At 39.6% G+C, this 18,863-nt stretch overlaps 1 protein-coding gene across 1 annotated transcript in view; it reads right to left on the reverse strand.

The window, feature by feature from the left end:
• Window positions 1-18,629, reverse strand: part of RPS6KA2 (ribosomal protein S6 kinase A2) — a 242,402-nt gene extending 223,773 nt beyond the window's left edge. Inside the window, exons 1-2 of the mRNA XM_081940991.1 lie at window positions 18,365-18,629; window positions 10,341-10,394 (exon numbers count right to left, since the gene is read on the reverse strand). Of these exons, the coding sequence (XP_081797117.1) occupies window positions 10,341-10,394; window positions 18,365-18,433 (123 nt within the window). The 5' untranslated portion in view covers window positions 18,434-18,629. The remainder of the gene's footprint in view (window positions 1-10,340; window positions 10,395-18,364) is intronic.
• Between the last annotated feature and the right edge of the window lie 234 nt (window positions 18,630-18,863).

The following is an 18,863-nucleotide window of genomic DNA, read 5'->3' on the forward strand; positions in this document are numbered from 1 at the left end:
TATCCACTGATATTCAATTTAATTAAAAAAATTGTATGGAATACAGCATGGAATACATGAAAGACATGCAATACAGCATGATTTTAATGATAATTGCACACAGTTGTACAAAATGAATATTGAGTTGCTCATGCCAACAGTATACGTTTTCAATTTCTGCAAGTTGTAGGGCAATATGTTGATGATTATAAATTATTCTGACTCAAGATCCTGTTCTTTCTATTTCTTCCATGATTATTATAACCAAACATTTTAATTCTATAGAACCCTTATAATTTTTTATGACTGCAAGATAAATAGCTCCCTGTTGAAGAAGTAGCTTGCTTTAATGGGTTGCTACTTGGCAATGGATTTCAAATGCTAGGAAATTTTGTTATCATAATATTACTTTACCAACTGTTAGCTTACGAAAAACATATGTGATGCTTAAAAGGAGAAAAAGTGGAATCAGCTAACATTTCTATGTAGGCTAAGAATACCTCTGTTAATAATAAATCAGATCCAGTACCCAAACATTTGTAGACAAATATTTACATAAATTACATTACAACTCTACACCTGGCATATTTATTTTCCTTCTTGTTTATTAAAGAGTTTGATTGCTTTCCCCGAAAGTTCCTAAAACTTACAGTATGAAGTGTTCCTATGCAAGATACCAGGCCTCCCTTTAAATAACAGGATATGAAAGATAGATCCAAGCCACACACTTCTTGTGTGTGATGAAATAATGAAAGTACAATTTCCAAGATGAATACTGCTGGGATATTTCTAAAAAGAGAACATGTTTGTTTTCAAGTAACAAGTTTGTTTCATATATTAAATCTGCGAAATGTAAGTAATAACTCCTGTAGAGGTCAACTAAGAAGCAAGTTCCATTGTGGCTTTCATAGGTAGGAATGTAAAACATGTAAAATATCCTTATCCTTTATCCTTTATTTCGATTTTTATACCGCCCCCTCTCCCCAAAGGGACTCGGGGCGGTGTACAGTCAAATAAACAGATAAAATGGAATACAAACATACAAACATAAAAACATAGAAGAGGAGGCAATACGACACTGTACAAGGTAAAGTAGATTAAAAACAGTATATCAACAATCCTAAAAAATACCCAATTAAAATTACCCAGTTAAAATATATCTGCCAGGAGGTATAATAAGATTATGAATGGTCCAGGCCGGCTAAACGGAACAGGTGAGTCTTCAGTTTTCGTCGAAAGGAGAGAAAGTCGGTGGTGGTTCTGATATCGGGGGGGAGGTCATTCCAGAGGGTTGGGCCCATCACAGAGAAGGCTCTATTCCTAGGTGCCGCCCGTTGGCATTGCTTAGTGGACGGCACCCGGAGGAGCCCCTCCCTGTGAGAGCGAATCGGTCGCAGGGAAGTGTGTGGTAGGATGCGATCCCACCAGCTCACCAGCTCACTCCTTCCAATCCTCTCAGTTCACCCGTTCACCAGTCTCTTTCCTTCCAACCTCACATTCCACCTTCCTGCCGTTCTCACATTCTCACATTCTAAAGCCAAAATATGGCTTTAGAGTTCTTTAAATGGTTGACTGCCTTATTTCATATGCATTTTAAAGAGTTAAATGACTGTAGGACATCTGTATTGGAAGCATTCGTATATAACATGAAATCACGACTGCTTTTAATATTTGAATCTAAGCCTGGGACCAACTGAAATTAATGAACATCGCCACTTTATTTATTCATGGCTGCCGGATCAGAGCAGGAGTGAAGGGAGGGAGCAGATCAAAAAGTCAAGATGGTGATGACAACCGTGCAACTGAAACCATCTCTTTTTAGACGCATTGTGATGCACAAAGACAAGGACAGGGCACCGATTGCATGGTTTGGCAACCATCTTGACATTTTAAACTTCCTCCCTGCACTCATTCCTGCTATGCAGATCCTTCTCCTATGAACGTGGCATGAGGTGGCAATATTCACCAGTCTCTTTTTTTTAATGCAATCCTCCTTTCCTCTTATCAAACAATTCCAAAGGTTCTCCATCCTTTCTCTGAGAAAAAGGGAAACTATCGGTAAACAACAACAACCACTCCCAAATCACCTCTTCCTTTCCTTCTCCTGCAAGCATCTATTCCATCAAAGTATTTGTTGTCAATAGAGAGGGCACAATGAATGTTGAATTTGAAACCAGTCATAATTTAACACTTGTGACATTGGCATGGCATTGGCATCTAACATTGTTTCAATGTGTATTATATGCATACATGCAACATTGCTAAACCCAAAAAGCATAATTGTCAGAATATTCATGAACTGGAATAGGACATAGCAACACGTCAGCCATTGGGACTGGCTGGAATAGGACATGGTAACAAAGGCCAGCCAATGTATAGGCATAGCAACTAAGTCAGCCAATGAGGGCTGTTTGGGAGCGGAGACATCAAGGAGGCTGGGTGTGGTTTAGGCTTAGCTTAACTGCCCTGTATAGAGGAGGTTCTCTTTGTCTGTATTAAGCTCTGAACTCTGAACTGAAACCAATCACTCCTCTGCCTGTAACTACTACCATGTTGGAGAATCCACTATTGGTATTGTACATTTACTCATGTGTTAATATGTATATAAAAAAGTTAATGACTCCTGTTGAATCAGTTATCTGTGTGTGCTTTCTGGATGTGATTTCTGCAACAAACCCTGACAATAATATAGTGAAAAAACCACAGGAAGGGAAAGAAAATCAATATTCATAAAAGCAGGAGCTCCTGATATAAATATTTTATATCATTAGACATACAGTATCTCTCCAATGATCTCACAGTATGGTATTGTATCAGTTAACAGCTTAAAGTCTTATTAACTTCCCCCATCCCCCAACCTAAAGCTGTAATAGGCAATTCAAAACATAGGTGGGTTTGCACTATTCTCTAAACATGACTAAAGTAGGTTTAGGTAGTTTTGGTACCCAGCTGTTAACTTTGTGTATCACAGGAACCAAATCCCCATGCTAGGCCATTACAGGGTTTATTTGTTTAGATTAGCTTTTTCTTTTATTTAGAACTCAGACATTCTGGTGCTTCATTGTGCTGAGTGTGTACATTTTATGCTGTTGCTCAACTTTAGCTTACTGCATATATCATTTCCCAACCTTGAACTGTGCTGGAATTCCACCCATACTCTATGTGAAATGTCCCCTCTATCTCGTCCTCTGTGTAGATGCATTATCCATCAGGAAGTTTCAAATGAACAACATGCTGGTTACCATAATCATAAATATAATAATTATTTTTGTTGAAAAAAGTTTATAAATTTCAGGTTCAGTCCAATAGCTATAGAATCAAGTTAGGCACGACGAGAGAGAGAAATAAACCATGATCGTGACTGTCAACATACTGTATTGATATGAATGCTGTATAAACAATATATATATATATATATTTGTCCAGTCCTGGATCGTTGTTAGCCTCCAGTCTCACAAGTAGGAATTCTATCCTAATACCCCAAACCACATACTACTGTCAGCAAGCGGTTCAATAAATTCACTTTCACATATAGTTAATTGGAATAATTCTCTGCAGGCAGCTGCAGAGAAATACTCTACTCCATCAAAGGTTGCACAGCATAAAATCAACTGAAATTTGAATGGGAAATCAGCATCTTGATAACAACCTGACCTACTTTTGCTGTTCGTACTGAGTTGGGCGAAGGTAAGTAAAGAGAATGGATATAAACGATCAAGCGTTGTCATGTATAATTCTTAAATCAATTTAAAAACAATATATTGGGTTAGGGTTAATAAGTAGACATGGAAATTCCCTTAGGTTTATGAATAAAAACTGTCTAAATATTTTATACTGATCTCTCTATTGTTGCTGAGTTTAATATTATGCAAATACAGAATATTTGGAATAGATTATTGTCGGCATGACAACAGAAATGAGAAGAATTATAGGCCTTCGTTCATGAAGGATTGACATGTTGTATTATATAACTGGGTAACTTTTTGTCTTCGGGTAGTCCTCGACTTACAACCACAATTGAGCCCAACATTGTTAAGTGAGACATTTGTTAAGTGAATTTTGCCCCATTTTATGACCTTTCTTGCCACATTTCTTAAGTGAATCATTATAGTTGTTAAGTTAGCAACACGGTTGTTAAGTGAATCTGGTTTCCCCATTGACTTTGCTTATCAGAAGGTCACAAAAGGTGATGACATGACCCCGGGATGCTGCAACCATCATAAATATGAGTCAGTTGTCCAGCGTTTGAATTTTGATCACATGGCCATGGGGAGGCCACAATGGTTGTAAGCAGGGATGGACTTCTCAAATTTAAGCAAAGGGTTATCTGCCCCGGTTGTTGGGTAGGCATGGCCATAGTGGGCATGGCCTAGTCGGCCTCCTGCACCAGTGGGGGAGGGGGCATTTTTGCCTTCCCCAGTCTCCAGAGGCTTTCCTTGAGCCTCTGGGAGGGCGAAAACTGCTTCCCCCAGGTTCTGGAGACCTTCCAGAGGCTAGAAACGGGCCCATTTCCAGCCTTCTGGGAGACCCATTTCCCCACCTCCCTGAGCCTCCGTGTGGGCCCTGCACTTACCTCAAATCCAAAATGGGCCATGTAGAGACTCCTGGGAGAGGCGGGGTGGGTGGGGTCAGCCAGGTTTGGTATTTGGAGGTTCTCTGAACCAGCCATAACATTAGATGAGGGTTCTCGTGAACCTGGGAGAACCCTATAGCAGCCCATCCCTGGTTGTCAGAATGAAAAATGATCACAAATCACTTTTTTCAGTGCTATTGAACAGTCACTAATGAACTGTTGTAAGTCGAGGACTACCTGTACTGTTTACATGGACAGGTCTTTGTAGTTTTCAGGGCAACATTTACAGAAGTTATTTGCTTATGCCTTCTTGCTAGGGCTGAGAGGGAATGGTGATCCCAAGATGACTTCCTGCCTAAGGTGGGACTAGAACTCTCAGTCTCTCAATTTAAATAGACTGGTCTTAACCAATATACCAAATGCTAGACTGATCTTAACCAATATACCAAAGTGGTATATGTGTCTTATGTATAGATACACACACATCCATATATAGATAGCCCTCAACTTACAACCACCATTGAGCCCAACATTTCTGTTGTTAAGTGTAACAGTTGTTAAATGATTTTGCCCCACTTTACAACTTGTTTTGCTACGGTCATGAAGTGAAACAGTGGAATAGTTAAGTAACATGGTTATTAAGTGAATCTGACTTCCCCATTGACGTTGATTGTCAGAAAGTCATAGAAGGTGATCATGCAACGCCAGGACATTGCAACTGTCATAAATATGAGTCAGTTTCCAAGCATCCTAATTTTGATCACATGACAACAGGGGATGCTACAAAGGTCATATGTCACTTTTTTCAATCCTGTTGTAACTTCGAATGGTCACTAAATGAACTGTTGTAAGATGAGGACTTACTTGTACCTGCTGTTGGCTAGAGAAACTCTCAATATGAATGGTGGCCCTGTGACTTGAATACCTGTTGCTGGATAATGTAAATCCATCATGGATATAGTTTGACATTGTTGTGAATGTACAGTAGTCTACATGGCAGACTGTAGTCTAAAACATATAGTGCATATCATTTTGAGTGGGAATTGGTTGTTGATCATATAAGAACTTTGGTGTTGCAGTGTTTAGAATGCAGTATTGTAGGCTAATTCAGCTTACTGCCAGGAGTTCAATCCTCACCAGCTCAAGGTTGATTCAGCCTTCCATCCTTCCAAGGTCGATAAAATGAGGACCCAGATTGTTGAGGGCAATATGCTGACTCTGTAAACCGCTTAGAGAAGGTTGTAAAGCACTGTGAAGTGGTATATAGGTCTAAGTGCTACTGCTATATATAGCGTCAAATTACTTCAACATCCCCTTTTACAATATTGGAAATAGAAACAGTATTGATAGCCATATACATTTTAATAGCAATTTCCAAATCCTCCTTATTGCATTCTTTTAAATCTACACCCAGTCCCATGTCTTTAATGTAGGTTAAATGAAATAAATACTTCTACAATACACTACGTCGAAGTGATGTCCCGGTGTTTGGAAGCCGTCGGGGTCTGGATGGGGGACAACAGACTCAAACTCAACCCCTCCAAGACTGAGTGGCTGTGGCTACCGGCACCTCGGTTCAGTCAGCTGACTCCAATGCTGGCCATAGGGGGCGAACAACTGCCCCCTGTGGAACGGGCGCGCAATTTGGGCGTCCTCCTAGATGCCCGGCTGTCAATGGACGACCATGTGGCAGCCATGGCTAGGGGGGCGTTCCACCAGGTTCGCCTGGTGCGCCAATTGCGCCCCCTTCTGGACCGGGATGCCCTACGCACGGTCACTCATGCACTGGTGACGTCTCGCCTGGACTACTGTAATGCTCTCTACATGGGGCTTCCCTTGGGACGCGCACGAAGACTGCAGCTAGTCCAGAACGCAGCCGCGCGGGCAGTCATGGGGAGTACTAGGTACTCCCACGTAACACCGCTCCTGCGCGAGCTGCATTGGCTACCTGTGGTCTTTCGGGTGCGTTTCAAGGTTTTGACCACCATCTTTAAAGCGCTCCATGGCATAGGGCCTAGTTACCTGCGGGATCGCATCCTCCCACACACATCCCTGCGGCCAATTCGCTCTCACAGGGAGGGGCTTCTCCTGGTGCCGTCCACTAGGCAATGCCAACGGGTGACACCAAGGAGTAGGGCCTTCTCTGTGATGGGCCCAACCCTCTGGAATGACCTCCCCCCCCCCCGACATTAGAACCACTACTGACTTCCGCTCCTTCCGGCAGAAACTGAAGACACACCTGTTCCGACTGGCTGGCCTGGCATAATTCTTAACGTCACCTCCTGGCATATATATTTCCTACTGGTTTTTTAGGGGACTTAATTTTATAGGACACTGGGGTTTTAAATTTTGTATATTTTAAATTATTTATTTAGCAATTACAGTTCTGTCTATTTTATCCTCCTCTTATTTATGTATTTATCCATCTAATAATTTTAATTGTTTTTATGTATGATGTTTTTGATATGGACTGTACACCGCCCCGAGTCCCTTTTGGGAGAGGGGGCGGCCTAGAAGTGCTAATTAAATAAATAAATAATAAATAATCCTACATAAGCACAGATCACCGGTAGTGTGCAAAAGATGGAAACATAAGGTATAAAAAACTAAGATTTGTCAGGCACAAAAGGCTAGGTCCACATGTGAAGTTTCAATTAAACTGATTTATTGCTATAAGCCTATGCACAGGAATCTTTTCAACTAACAATCCACATCTGTTTAGTTAGATAAGGGTCCCACTCAAGGGGGGTGGGATTTAGTTATCTTGTGGTACATAGGGACTCTAGGCTGATCTCTCTTTACACTCTACCTCTATTATGTACCTTGCATATACTGTATATGAATGGATGAACATGAATGCATACATAATCTATTCTAATAAAGTAACGTTATTGAGAGTTGGGCGCATACAATTGTAATAATAGAATAGAATAGAATAGAATAGAATAGAATAATAGAGTTGGAAGGGACCTTGGAGGTCTTCTAGTCCAACCCCCTGCCTAAGCAGGAAAACCCTACACCATTTCAGACAAATAGATATCCAACATCTTCTTAAAGACTTCCAGTGTTGGGGCATTCACAACTTCTGGAGGCAAGCTGTTCCACTGATTAATTGTTCTAACTGTCAGGAAATTTCTCCTCAGTTCTGAGATGCTTCTCTCCTTGATTAGTTTCCACCCATTGCTTCTTGTTCTACCCTCAGGTGCCGTGGAGAATAGTCTGCTTCTTTCTTCTTTGTGACAACCCCTGAGATATTGGAACACTGCTATCATGTCTCCCCTAGTCCTTCTTTTCATCAAACTAGACATACTGAGTTCCTGCAAATGTTCTTCGTATGTTTTAGCCTCCATTCCCCTAATCATCTTTGTTGCTCTTCTCTGCACTCTTTCTGGAGTCTCAACATGTTTTTTACATCGTGGGAACCAAAACTGGATGCAGTATTCCAAGTGTGGCATTATAAAGTGGTATTAATACTTCACATGATCTTGATTCTATCCCTCTGTTGATGCAGCCTAGAACTGTGTTGGCTTTTTTGGCAGCTGCTGCACACTGCTGGCTCTTATTTAAATGGTTGTCCACTAGGATTCCAAGATCCCTTTCACAGTCACCACTGTTGAGCAAGGTACCACATATATTATACCTGTGCATTTTGTTTTCCTTGCCTAAATGTGGAACCTTACTTATATCTTAATTATATATTAAGTAATACAGTAGTAATGTATTATTACTGAGTACTGAGTTACTATAAAATAGTTAGAAAATTATTGATCATACTCCTCACTTAATGGGGAGGAAGGTCTTCATATTAGAACTACTACCGACTTCCGCTCCTTTCGACAAAAACTTAAGACTCACCTGTTCCGGTTAGCCAGCCTGGCCCACTTATAGTTCTACTCTTACCTCCTGGCGGATATTTTATTTGGGACAGCTTTTAAGGTTAATGTTTTTAACTTTTTAAATTTTTAAAAATTTTATTCTAACTTAACTAAATTGTACAGGGAACTTCTACTACCTCCTCCAGTCCTATGTTTAATTTATTTATTTTATACTTATAACATGTATATTTACTGTTTAACTATTTTAATATGACTGTACACCGCCCCGAGTCTCTTTTGAGAGAGGGGCGGTTTAGAAATCCAATAAAGTTAAAGTTAAAGTTAAAGTTCAATATCTTTGCTATGCCATTACATATACGGTCCTATACAAATTTTGTAACACATGCCTCCTACATAACTACTCCAATTTTGAGAGAAAGGTATACATTATCTGAAATATTTATGTGCTGCCTTTCTTTCACAATATCTGCAAGGAAGTTTAGAGTAAAAATAGCCTTGCTATCTGTATATTAAAACTATAAGCAAAAGAACTTGTTTCCCCAAAAACTCAATGTGAAAGAGGAACGATTTAATGCTATCTAAAACTCATGAAAGAGAAACTGATTAATTTTGGGAAGGAAGATCCCATAATGTATGTATATAAATACAACATAGATAATATACTAATGGTCAGTTAGAACTGGAGGCAGGATATAATTCAGAAAGGAAGGAGCATTTGCTCTATAGTTTGAAACTTGATTTCTAGAAGCCGGAAGAATTTTGACTCTGGAAATTATCTCAGCAAAGTTATGTGTCCTCTTTGATAAGAATGCAGTATTGATTTGCTCCATTATGTTCTGTTTGATTTATAACACACACAAGGACACCATGTCCTGAAATTCTCTTCTGAAGAAAATTAAAACTGAACCCTGGAATTATTTATAACTTACAGGTGAGGAGTGCATAATAACAGCAATGTTTGGGGGAACAACTGTGTCTTAATCACAAGATCTGAATTGTGGGATATTCTCTTTGAAAAGACTGGACCAATCCTAACACTACTTATTTTAATTAATTAGTTAAGAAAAAATGTATGGCTGCCATTCCCTCTCAGTGACTCTGAGCAGCTCACAAAAATACATAATACATAAATGATAAAAAAAACAAATAACCCCCACCTCCCTGGAACAACAATCAATCAAACAAGCCACTTGATGGCCTCCACCCCACTCTTGGTTTCCCCAGGCCCATCAGCAAAACCATATCTTTAGGACTTTGGAAAGAGTCTCAAAATGGGGGCCATGACAGAGAAGGCCCTACTTCTGGGTCCTGCCAGATGTTCATCCTTATGACGTAGTAAAGCGCTGATTGTTTCAGAAGGCATTTCAGACAGTAATACTCAACTTGGCTGATCTCAAGAAAACAAAATAAGACCAGAATCTGATTAATATTAGGGTGCAGACCAGGGGTGAAATCCAGCAGGTTCTGAAAAACCAATAGCAGAAATTTTGAGTAGTTCGGAGAACTGGCCACTGCTACCTCTGGCTGGCCCCAGAGTGGGGTGGGAATGGAGATTTTGCAGTATTATTCCCCTGGAATGGGGTGGGAATGGAGATTTTGCAGTATCCTTCCCCTGCCATGCCCACCAAGCCATGCCCACAGAACCGGTAGTCAAAAAATTTAATTTCACCACTGGTGCAGACTTTCAGAAAAAGCAAGGCTATGGATTAAAGTGGGAAATTACAATTTTTAATTTACACATTAAAAGAAAACCTTCCTGGAAGAAGATAATGGAAAAACACTTCTGTATTGCAGTCAAGAAAATAACACAGAAATGTGCAATAGGTAGTGAACTCAACTCAAGAGACAATGTATCTTGTCCACCTCCATTGAATCCAACAGTATCTCAACAAAATTGTTTTTACAAATGAAGATGTCCCATACATCAAAAACAGTATGACTAATAGAAATACCTCATTTGTAGACTCTTCCAACTCATCATCCATCTTGGTATCATCTGCTGCTGACTAGCAATTAAAAAGAAAAAAGAAATACTTTTATGATCTTATATAAGTCATGTATCGTATTTTTCAGAGTACAAGGCGCACCATTTCCCCCCCAAAACAGAGGGTGAAAATTTGGGTGCATCTTATACACTGAAGACAACATTTTTGGCCTCCTGAAACCCCGCCCCCTTTGCAAAAATGGACGTGCATAGGCTTTGGGAGGTCAGCAAAGTGCTCCTGGGGGCTGGGGAGGGTGGAAATGAGGGGGAAATGGGCAATTTTGCCTGTTTTTGGCCCCTCAGCCCCCAGGAGCACTCTACAAGCCTCCCAAAGCCTATGCATGCCCAGGGCCGGATTTTCCTATAGGCTAACTAGGCTTCAGCCTAGGGCCTCAAGATCAAGAGGAGCCTTTTATTTTTATTTATTATCCGTGCCACATTTTTTATAAAGGTTAGTACCAATTACAACATGTTTCATTTAATATATTGATATATATCACAGTAATGATGTATTTTATTATCTCTCATGTAATTTACAAACTTAAAAATGGGAGGTGAAAGGGCCCCATAAGTGGAATAGCCTAGGGCCTCTTTTCATCTAAATCCGGCCCTGTCCATGCCCTGTTTTTTTGCAAAAAAAATGAGCCTACTTTTGCTAAAATGGGCTGTTTGTTGCTCGTTTTTACCTCCCCCAGCCCCCAGGAGCACTTGGCAGGCCTCTCAAACTCTCTGCATGTCCTGTTTTTCACAAAAAACAAGGCCTGCAGAGTGCAAAAACTTTTTTAAAAAAATTTACCTCTTCAAAATCTTGGTGCGTCTTATACTCCAGTGCGTCTTACAATCCAAAAAATACGACAATTCTTTAAATGGCAACGCATATGTAGTTTTTTTAAAAAAATCAAGTACCGTTGCACAATTATGTAAAAACAATAAATTTTGTTTCATTCAGAACGAGTGGGTGGTTACAATACTAATATTTTGTTTGTCATGGTAGCTTCCTTCTCTGCAGCAAGATCAGAGCAGCATATACGTATATGGGACTATTCCATTATATTTTCATAATAATCTTGTAAAAAATTCATAAACTGTAATTCATCATTGTAGATTTTGTGGCAGTGCTGGCTGACTTACAAATTCAAATCCAAGCCTACCAGCATCACAGTCAACATTTCATAACCTCTATCATCAGATTGTGAGAAATAATATGCACCTGGAGTATCAGATTGCTATTCCTGAAAATATTAGCCAAAGCTAAGTATTATAAATCCCTTGATTTTACAGGAATAATATTGCCAAATCAAGTCAAGTTGACTTGATTTGGCAATATTATTCCTGTAAAATCAAGGGATTTATAATACTTTAAAATACCATATTTTTCAGAGTATAAGATGCTCCAGAGAATAAGACCCACATTAGTTTGGGGGAGGAAAATAAGAAAAAAATTCTGGAATACCCCCAATCAGCTGTTCCCAGAAGTGAATGTTAACAACCAGTTCACTGGTTGTGAGTGCATGTGCCTCTTTGGGGCTGAAATGCAGCTTCAAACATGCAACTGATCCACTCAACAGCTCTGGTGAGTACAGCAGGTATGATGTGGAACCGGTCTCACCAGGCAGCAGCTGTTCCAGACTGGCTTTTGGGCTTCTGCGTGTAACATTTTTGGGCAGTTTCAGGATCAGTGGCGGTGGCCAAAAATGGGGCGTGCAGAGGCCAAAAATGCACAGAGGCTGAAAGTGTGATGTACGGAGGTGGAAATTGCAGTGATGTGCTCTGGCGATCCCCATAGCCTTGAATGGGTTTGAAACAGAGCGTTCGGAGGCTGAAAATAAGAGGCGCAGAGGCTACAAATGTGAGGCACGAAGACAGCGATGGTCTGCAATCCCTGCAGCCTGGAACAGTTCTAAAACATGATGTGCGGAGGCTGAAAATGGCCAAAGGCTGGGAACCGGCGTATGGGCAGGACTATATTCGGTGTATAAGACACACCCAAATATTCACCCTCTTTTAGGAGGGAAAAGGTGTGTCTTATACTCCAAAAAAATTGGGTGATTAACTTGAAGTTGTTCACTCCTCTCCTGTCCATCCTTTACTATAAATAAAAAGTAAAAGCCTCCTATATAGGATAAAAATGATAATTCTCTTTGGTGAGTATGATTTTTTTTAAAAAAAAACAGTACTAAATTATAGCTAAAAGCATGGAGAAAATCTGACTATTCAGTAACACTTATTTTTACATAGATATAGTAAGAAAAGTTTAATTCATATACTGTATTTAAGAAAATATTCAATAAAAATAAATCAATAGTAGCAGCTATACACACACACACACACACACACACACACACGTCTTGATGTATTCGGGTCTTTTCCTGTGTAAATTGAGATTGTCTTGGCAACGTTTCAGCGAGGTACAACTCGCCATCTTCAGGCTGGGTTTTGGGCTTAAAGTGCCCAAAACCCAGCCTGAAGATGGCGAGTGAGACCTCACTAAAAAGTTGCCAAGACAATCTCAATCTTTATACACAAACACACACACACACACACACAATCAGATTTGGGCATGTTATATCATTTGGACTCAAATTTTCAATGGACAAGCTCTGAAATAATAATACTTCCTTAAGCCTTGTTACAATTTTGTTCCCATTTCTAAGATATAGTACATAAAATAGGAAAAATTCCGATGTATCAGACGTACTTTTAGATGTACTGATGGCACAAAATGCACACATACATACACCCTAAATTTCTGTCTTTGGTCAGGAGTGCGTGTGTCCAACATCCCATTGAACCTTTTATACAACTTGGAATGTAACAAACAGATCACTTAAATGTTTTTAGTTCTTTATGAAAAAAAGAGAATTGTTTAAAGCTAATACCACTATTTTAGAGATATTCTACTTTTTCATAAAGAGATGGACTCCTTCATATTGTTCCCATTTTAATATATGAATAAAGTGGCAACAGTAATGTAGTAGATTAGAGGTATTTTCTGTTACTTCATAGAAAATATAGCACCTGCACAGAAGAAATACTTCTAAAATGACTGAAAGTTGATTAGTTTATATAAATGTGACTAATAATTATTTAAAAAATAAGGCAGCAGTTCAGCCTTCTTTAGATCAAAGATTCACACACACACAAGCACATACAGTGGAACCTCCGGTAACAACCATAATCCATTCCAGGACTTCGGTCAGCACCCAATTTGGTCGTGACTGGAAGCAAGACTGATTGTGCATGGGGACACAAAAAAAGGTGCGGAAGGGGAAATCGCTGCGGCTGTGATTGATCGCCACCCGAGGATGCGTTGTGAACAGAGTGAAACATTTAGAGGATTTTTTGGTAGGCATCCAATTTGGTCATGGTCAGCAGCATTCGTGACCCAAGGTTCCACTGTACATATACTGTACATGCACATATACACACACACACACACACACACATTTAGCACCTCCTTCCAGGGGTCCCTGTGATACTCCGTTCTTACTCTTTATAAACAAAGATGAACCAAATAATCTGAATGCCATAAAGAACTCATATCAAATTGTCAATGTTGTGAAAAGATAGTAAAATATTAGAAAGTATCATGGGATTCTAAGAAATATTTTATTACAGCAAAATACAAACATTTACATTTGAAAGCACTCTTGCAGATGTGCTGATTTGCTTTCACAATGAGAATGTCAGATCTGGAAGCCATCTTTTACCTTTTGCACTTCAGGCCTGCCACATTTTCTACTGTGGGAAAATGGGAGCAGGGATTATACAGGGGCAGCAATTACAGGTTGCTGATTCTATGACCCTCAGCCTCTCTGTTTTTTTTAAATGCATCTTGAATGAAGTTCATACTGCTCTTTAAAAGAAAAGTCAATTAATTCTATTTTTAGGCCTCTCTTAAACAAAGTCTTTCCATTATTCCCCAAGTCATGTGAATTTCTAATATAACATCCAATTCCCTGCCAAAAGTGGTTAAAAAAGCTTTATCAGACTCTAAAGCTTTTCTAGAGTGAATCAAATTAGCCACATTGGTGGCTGGATAAGTGTTATTGACAGTCTTCTAAATATTGTTTTTTGTTGTGTAATTTGAGGCCCATTGATGCTCTTGCTATACAAGCTAAGATACTCTCACATTGACTAGACAATACAGGCACCTTTAATTATTTATTCCACTCATTTCTAAACATCCAAATATCAAATTGATTTATTGATAAAAATATCTATGAATCTAATAGTAGGGTTTTTTTAAGTCTTAAAGGATTTAACCAGTTGTTTTACAGAATTGAACAAGCTGTTCTAGTATCTCATGTGTCTCAGAAGCTTAAAATGCTGCTTGTCCAAATGAGGTTGTTAACAAATGGTTGTAACTGTAATTATTGCCATTTGGTTATATCTGATAGATGATATTTAATTCTTAACATTGAGACTGTTGAAAAATAATCTTTATCAGCTGTCAGTTGATCCAAAGTCAATATCCCTGCTTCTATCCAATTCTTCCTTATTAACATTCCCCCCCCCCCCAATTTTTAAATTAGTTTTCTCTATAAAGTCAATTTGGCATGGGAAAAAGTGTTGATTCTGATACCTTTGATGGGGTGAATAATATTTGGATCTAAATATATTAAACTCTAGTATCTCTAGAAACAGTGGTCAGAAAGTTATGGCATGTAGTTTTATTGAGAATCCTAGGCTTCCACTGGCAATGTCCCTGGGAACTATCCAAGGTACTGATTTCTGTTTCCCTTCAGTACAATTTTACTTCCAAAAAAGTATATTCTATCTAGTCACTGAGTAAGACTACTAGATTAGAAATAGGAATGTTTATCATAGTAGGATTCTCCCTCTCAATTAGTTGAACTGACAGTTTTAGGGATTATAGATGAACCTTCATTGGGCTACTTCTGATATAAACAATCTAGCATTTTCCTTAGCTGTAATATGCGAAAATGTAGCTATTGTATATTAGTCATTGACCCATTTTTCTTTAATTCACCATTCAGTCTTGGCATAAACTCTCAAGTAGTTTGCTAATGCAGATTATTTTGTCTGTCTCAAAACAAGAGGTTTGGCTGCATTCAGGGAAATTAATGGCTTTAACTTTCTGATCTAATTGTTTGATCTGTCAATCAGAAATAGAAAGAGGCAAATTAAATCAACAGCACTTAAGAAACTTTTAGTTTTTCCTCCATATGTTATAAGAAATATATACAGTAGTAGAAGAATTACTAAATGTAATTCCAATTATTTTCAAATCAATGTAGGACGTATTATATTTTGAGCATCTGATTTAGCTCCTGCATTCTTTTTATATATTCCCATCTCAAAATAATGTTTTGTTGAAGATCATAATTCTTGTATTAAAATTTGAACATAACACCTTTTTCTCTCAGTGCAGCAAATTCCCACTTTTGAAGATATTCCTATTATACATCAACTTCTAAATACTACAGATTATGGTTCAAGACAACATAGTGTGTAACCATATGAAACAAAATGCTCAGATGTATTGTAATAGTGAATGTTGCACTCATGAATTTATTACTGTAAATTCCCAGCTTTTTAAATTAAAAAATCCTTAGATCAGTATAATAATGTCTCAGAAGAACAAGTTCAAGCTATCTAAATGTTCATGAATTAAAATATTGCACTTAGTGTCCTTGCCACACTTAAAAATTGGGCAGTTAAAACAATTTTAAACTATCAGTTTGTATATGAGACTGCAAGAATGCCTCAGTAATTTAAGCTCCATCCTTTTTGTTTATTGATAAGCAAATCTAATTAGGGTCAGTACAAGTTACTTCCTAGTAACATTTGAAAGGTTGAAACCTTGTTTTCATATATTAAAATATTATATAACTAAAAAGGCATCCTTTCTGTCAAATTGCATTATTGTAGAATATTGATATGTGACAGAAAAAAAGAAAAAAGTATTCAATTTTAAAGAAATCAGTACTTTAAAATCTATTATTATTTTACTCATCAGAATCAGATCCATGATTTGTTGTCCTATATACATTAATTTCCAGTCTGTATAAATCAAAATTTTGTAATCATCAAGGTACTTTCAAGACAAAGTAATAATTTTGATAGTTCAGATTTAAAAAGCATTCATGTTGTAGAGATTGATAATCAAGTATCAACCAAATCATGTAAATATGTTATTTTAAAATGAGACACCACTTTTACAAACACCTATTACAGGGGTGTCAAACTCACTGCATCATGATGGCATTATGTGACGTATTGCAACGTTCCCCTGCTAAACTGGAGGTGGGCGTGGCCAGTGCGTGATGTATCTTGCCTGCATGTGATGCTTCTGGCCCATGAGCCATGAGTTTGACACCCCTGACCTATTATAGTCAAACAAGTGACAGAAGAAAAACAACCACTTCTTTTCATATAATGGATAAGACAGGAACCACTTGTTGGAAACCAGAACTTGAAAGTCTTGTTTATTGGCTGCTGAAATAAATTGATAATATTTCCTTTTAAGAAATAGAGGCAAATCTGACATCAAAATGTGACTGTTTCAAAACCAAAGGAAGAATTCCTCAGCTTCTCATGACAATCAATCAGTAACCTAGAGGTGGCCTGGAGCAAAAGAATTATGGAAAAAAAGGTTCATCAACTGAGCTAGTAAGAGATAAAAGTTAATTTTCATGGGTTAAACAGAAAACTAAAGATCCTTCTATATAGCATGTATTAATCAACTCACTCATTAAAAAAGTATGTATCACATCTTATGGTTAATTTGTGAATATCTATTGTCAAGATGACAATAACTCATGTTCTGCTATTATTTTCCTCCGCTAAGTAGCTAGTATTCACACAAACAACAAACTAGAAACAATTATCCACAAACATGCAAGGATATATGTTCCTAGAGTGGGGCACTGCTCCATGAAGCTGACACATTGTTTTCCACAAAAGCTTAGGTGTTTATTTTTAAAACGCTATTGTTTTATTCGACACTTCTTAGAAAACTGCATGGCAGCTATCCTCATAAACTGGAGTAGCTATGACAAAAGGCACAAAGAGCAAGCATCTGTAGAACAAGCAATTCTATGCTAATGTAGGAGTTCTCTTCTTTAAATGTATTCTGCCTTTGATGTTAGCTTTCTGTGGGAATACTGGGCAGCATAAAGGCCCCCTTTGGGGGTTAATAAGTACATTTCTACCATTGTTATCTTCATACTGGGTGGAGCACATGGGCAGTGGTGGATTAAGGCTCACTGGTGCCTTAAGCACTGACAAATCTTGGTGCCCCCGTCCTTTGTACATAGTGTACAAATCTTCATTGGTTTTTCTTTCTTTCTCAACTTTGTGGCGCCTCCTTGGGCCTAATGCCCTAAGCACGTGTTTAGTCTGCTTAATGATTAATACACCACTGCACATGGGAGTACGCTGTTGCTGAGAACGGGAGTTGTAACACACCCAATCTGATTAGGGGAGGCTGGAAGCCTGGCAGGCAGCTTCGAGGCGCTTGAAGCAGTTCTTGTGTGAACACACGAAAAATCAACTTTATACGACGCACACAACTCATGCCGTTCCCGCATCGATCCCTGCGCAGAAGGAATGCAATGCGGATAGAAAACAATCGCTTTCGCTGGCGGGGAAAGACGAGAAAGGCTGAGAAACGATGAAGAGGCACGAAGTCAATCGCTCTGCCATGCTGATCCTCAAACTCCCCCCCCCCCCCCTGCCGCTGCCGGTCGTCTTCTGAACGGCATCAACAAGTGGAATTTCCGAAGAAATGAGGGACGACGCAAGGGGCGCTCTGAAGTTCTACAGGGAGTGGGGGGGATTTGTCCCCTCCGCTTCCCCTTCCCGCCTCCCCAACGAAAACCTCATGAAGCAGTTATATAAATTCAAGAAAGCCGCCTTTCCCCGAGAGAGACTTACGGCTTCCCATTCTGCATGCAAGGAACTTGGCGCGACGCTTCGGGATAGACGTCGGGGTGGGGGGAAGGTCCGGTGGGTTGGGGGGCTCACCTCCGTTTCCATGGGCTCCACTTCCACCTCTATTTTTTTCCATAATTCCAGCAAGTGTGCAATGGGCATCTCGGCTGGACTTTCTCTTGGCCCGAATTGCTGGAGGCCAAGGGTGAGGGAGAGTCAGCGGCGCTTTCGCGGGGCAAGCGAAGAAGGGTGGCTCGGGAAGGGGGTCGCGGGAAAAAATGGCTTCCTCCGCGACCACCAGGCTCTGAGGGGGAAGAATCTGGGCGCCGCCAATGCCGCCGCTTCGCAGAGCGCGCCGAAAGGGGGGAAAGAAAGAAAAAGAGGGGAGGGAGGCAGGAGGAGAGGGAAGACTGAATGGCAGCCCCGCGCCGTCAATCAGCCCGGCGGGCAGAAGAAAGCGGCGGCTGGCTCGAGTCGACCGGCTGCCTCGCGCGCACACTCTGCTCCACCTGCCGTAGAGTCCCTGGCTTCTTTGCAAGCCCTCTTAATTTGCTGTTACACACTAACGGGGTTGGGGGGGGGGGAGTTGAGG

Source organism: Natrix helvetica, assembly GCF_964273705.1.
Source record: "Natrix helvetica genome assembly, chromosome: 2".
NCBI classification, from domain to species: domain Eukaryota; kingdom Metazoa; phylum Chordata; class Lepidosauria; order Squamata; family Natricidae; genus Natrix; species Natrix helvetica.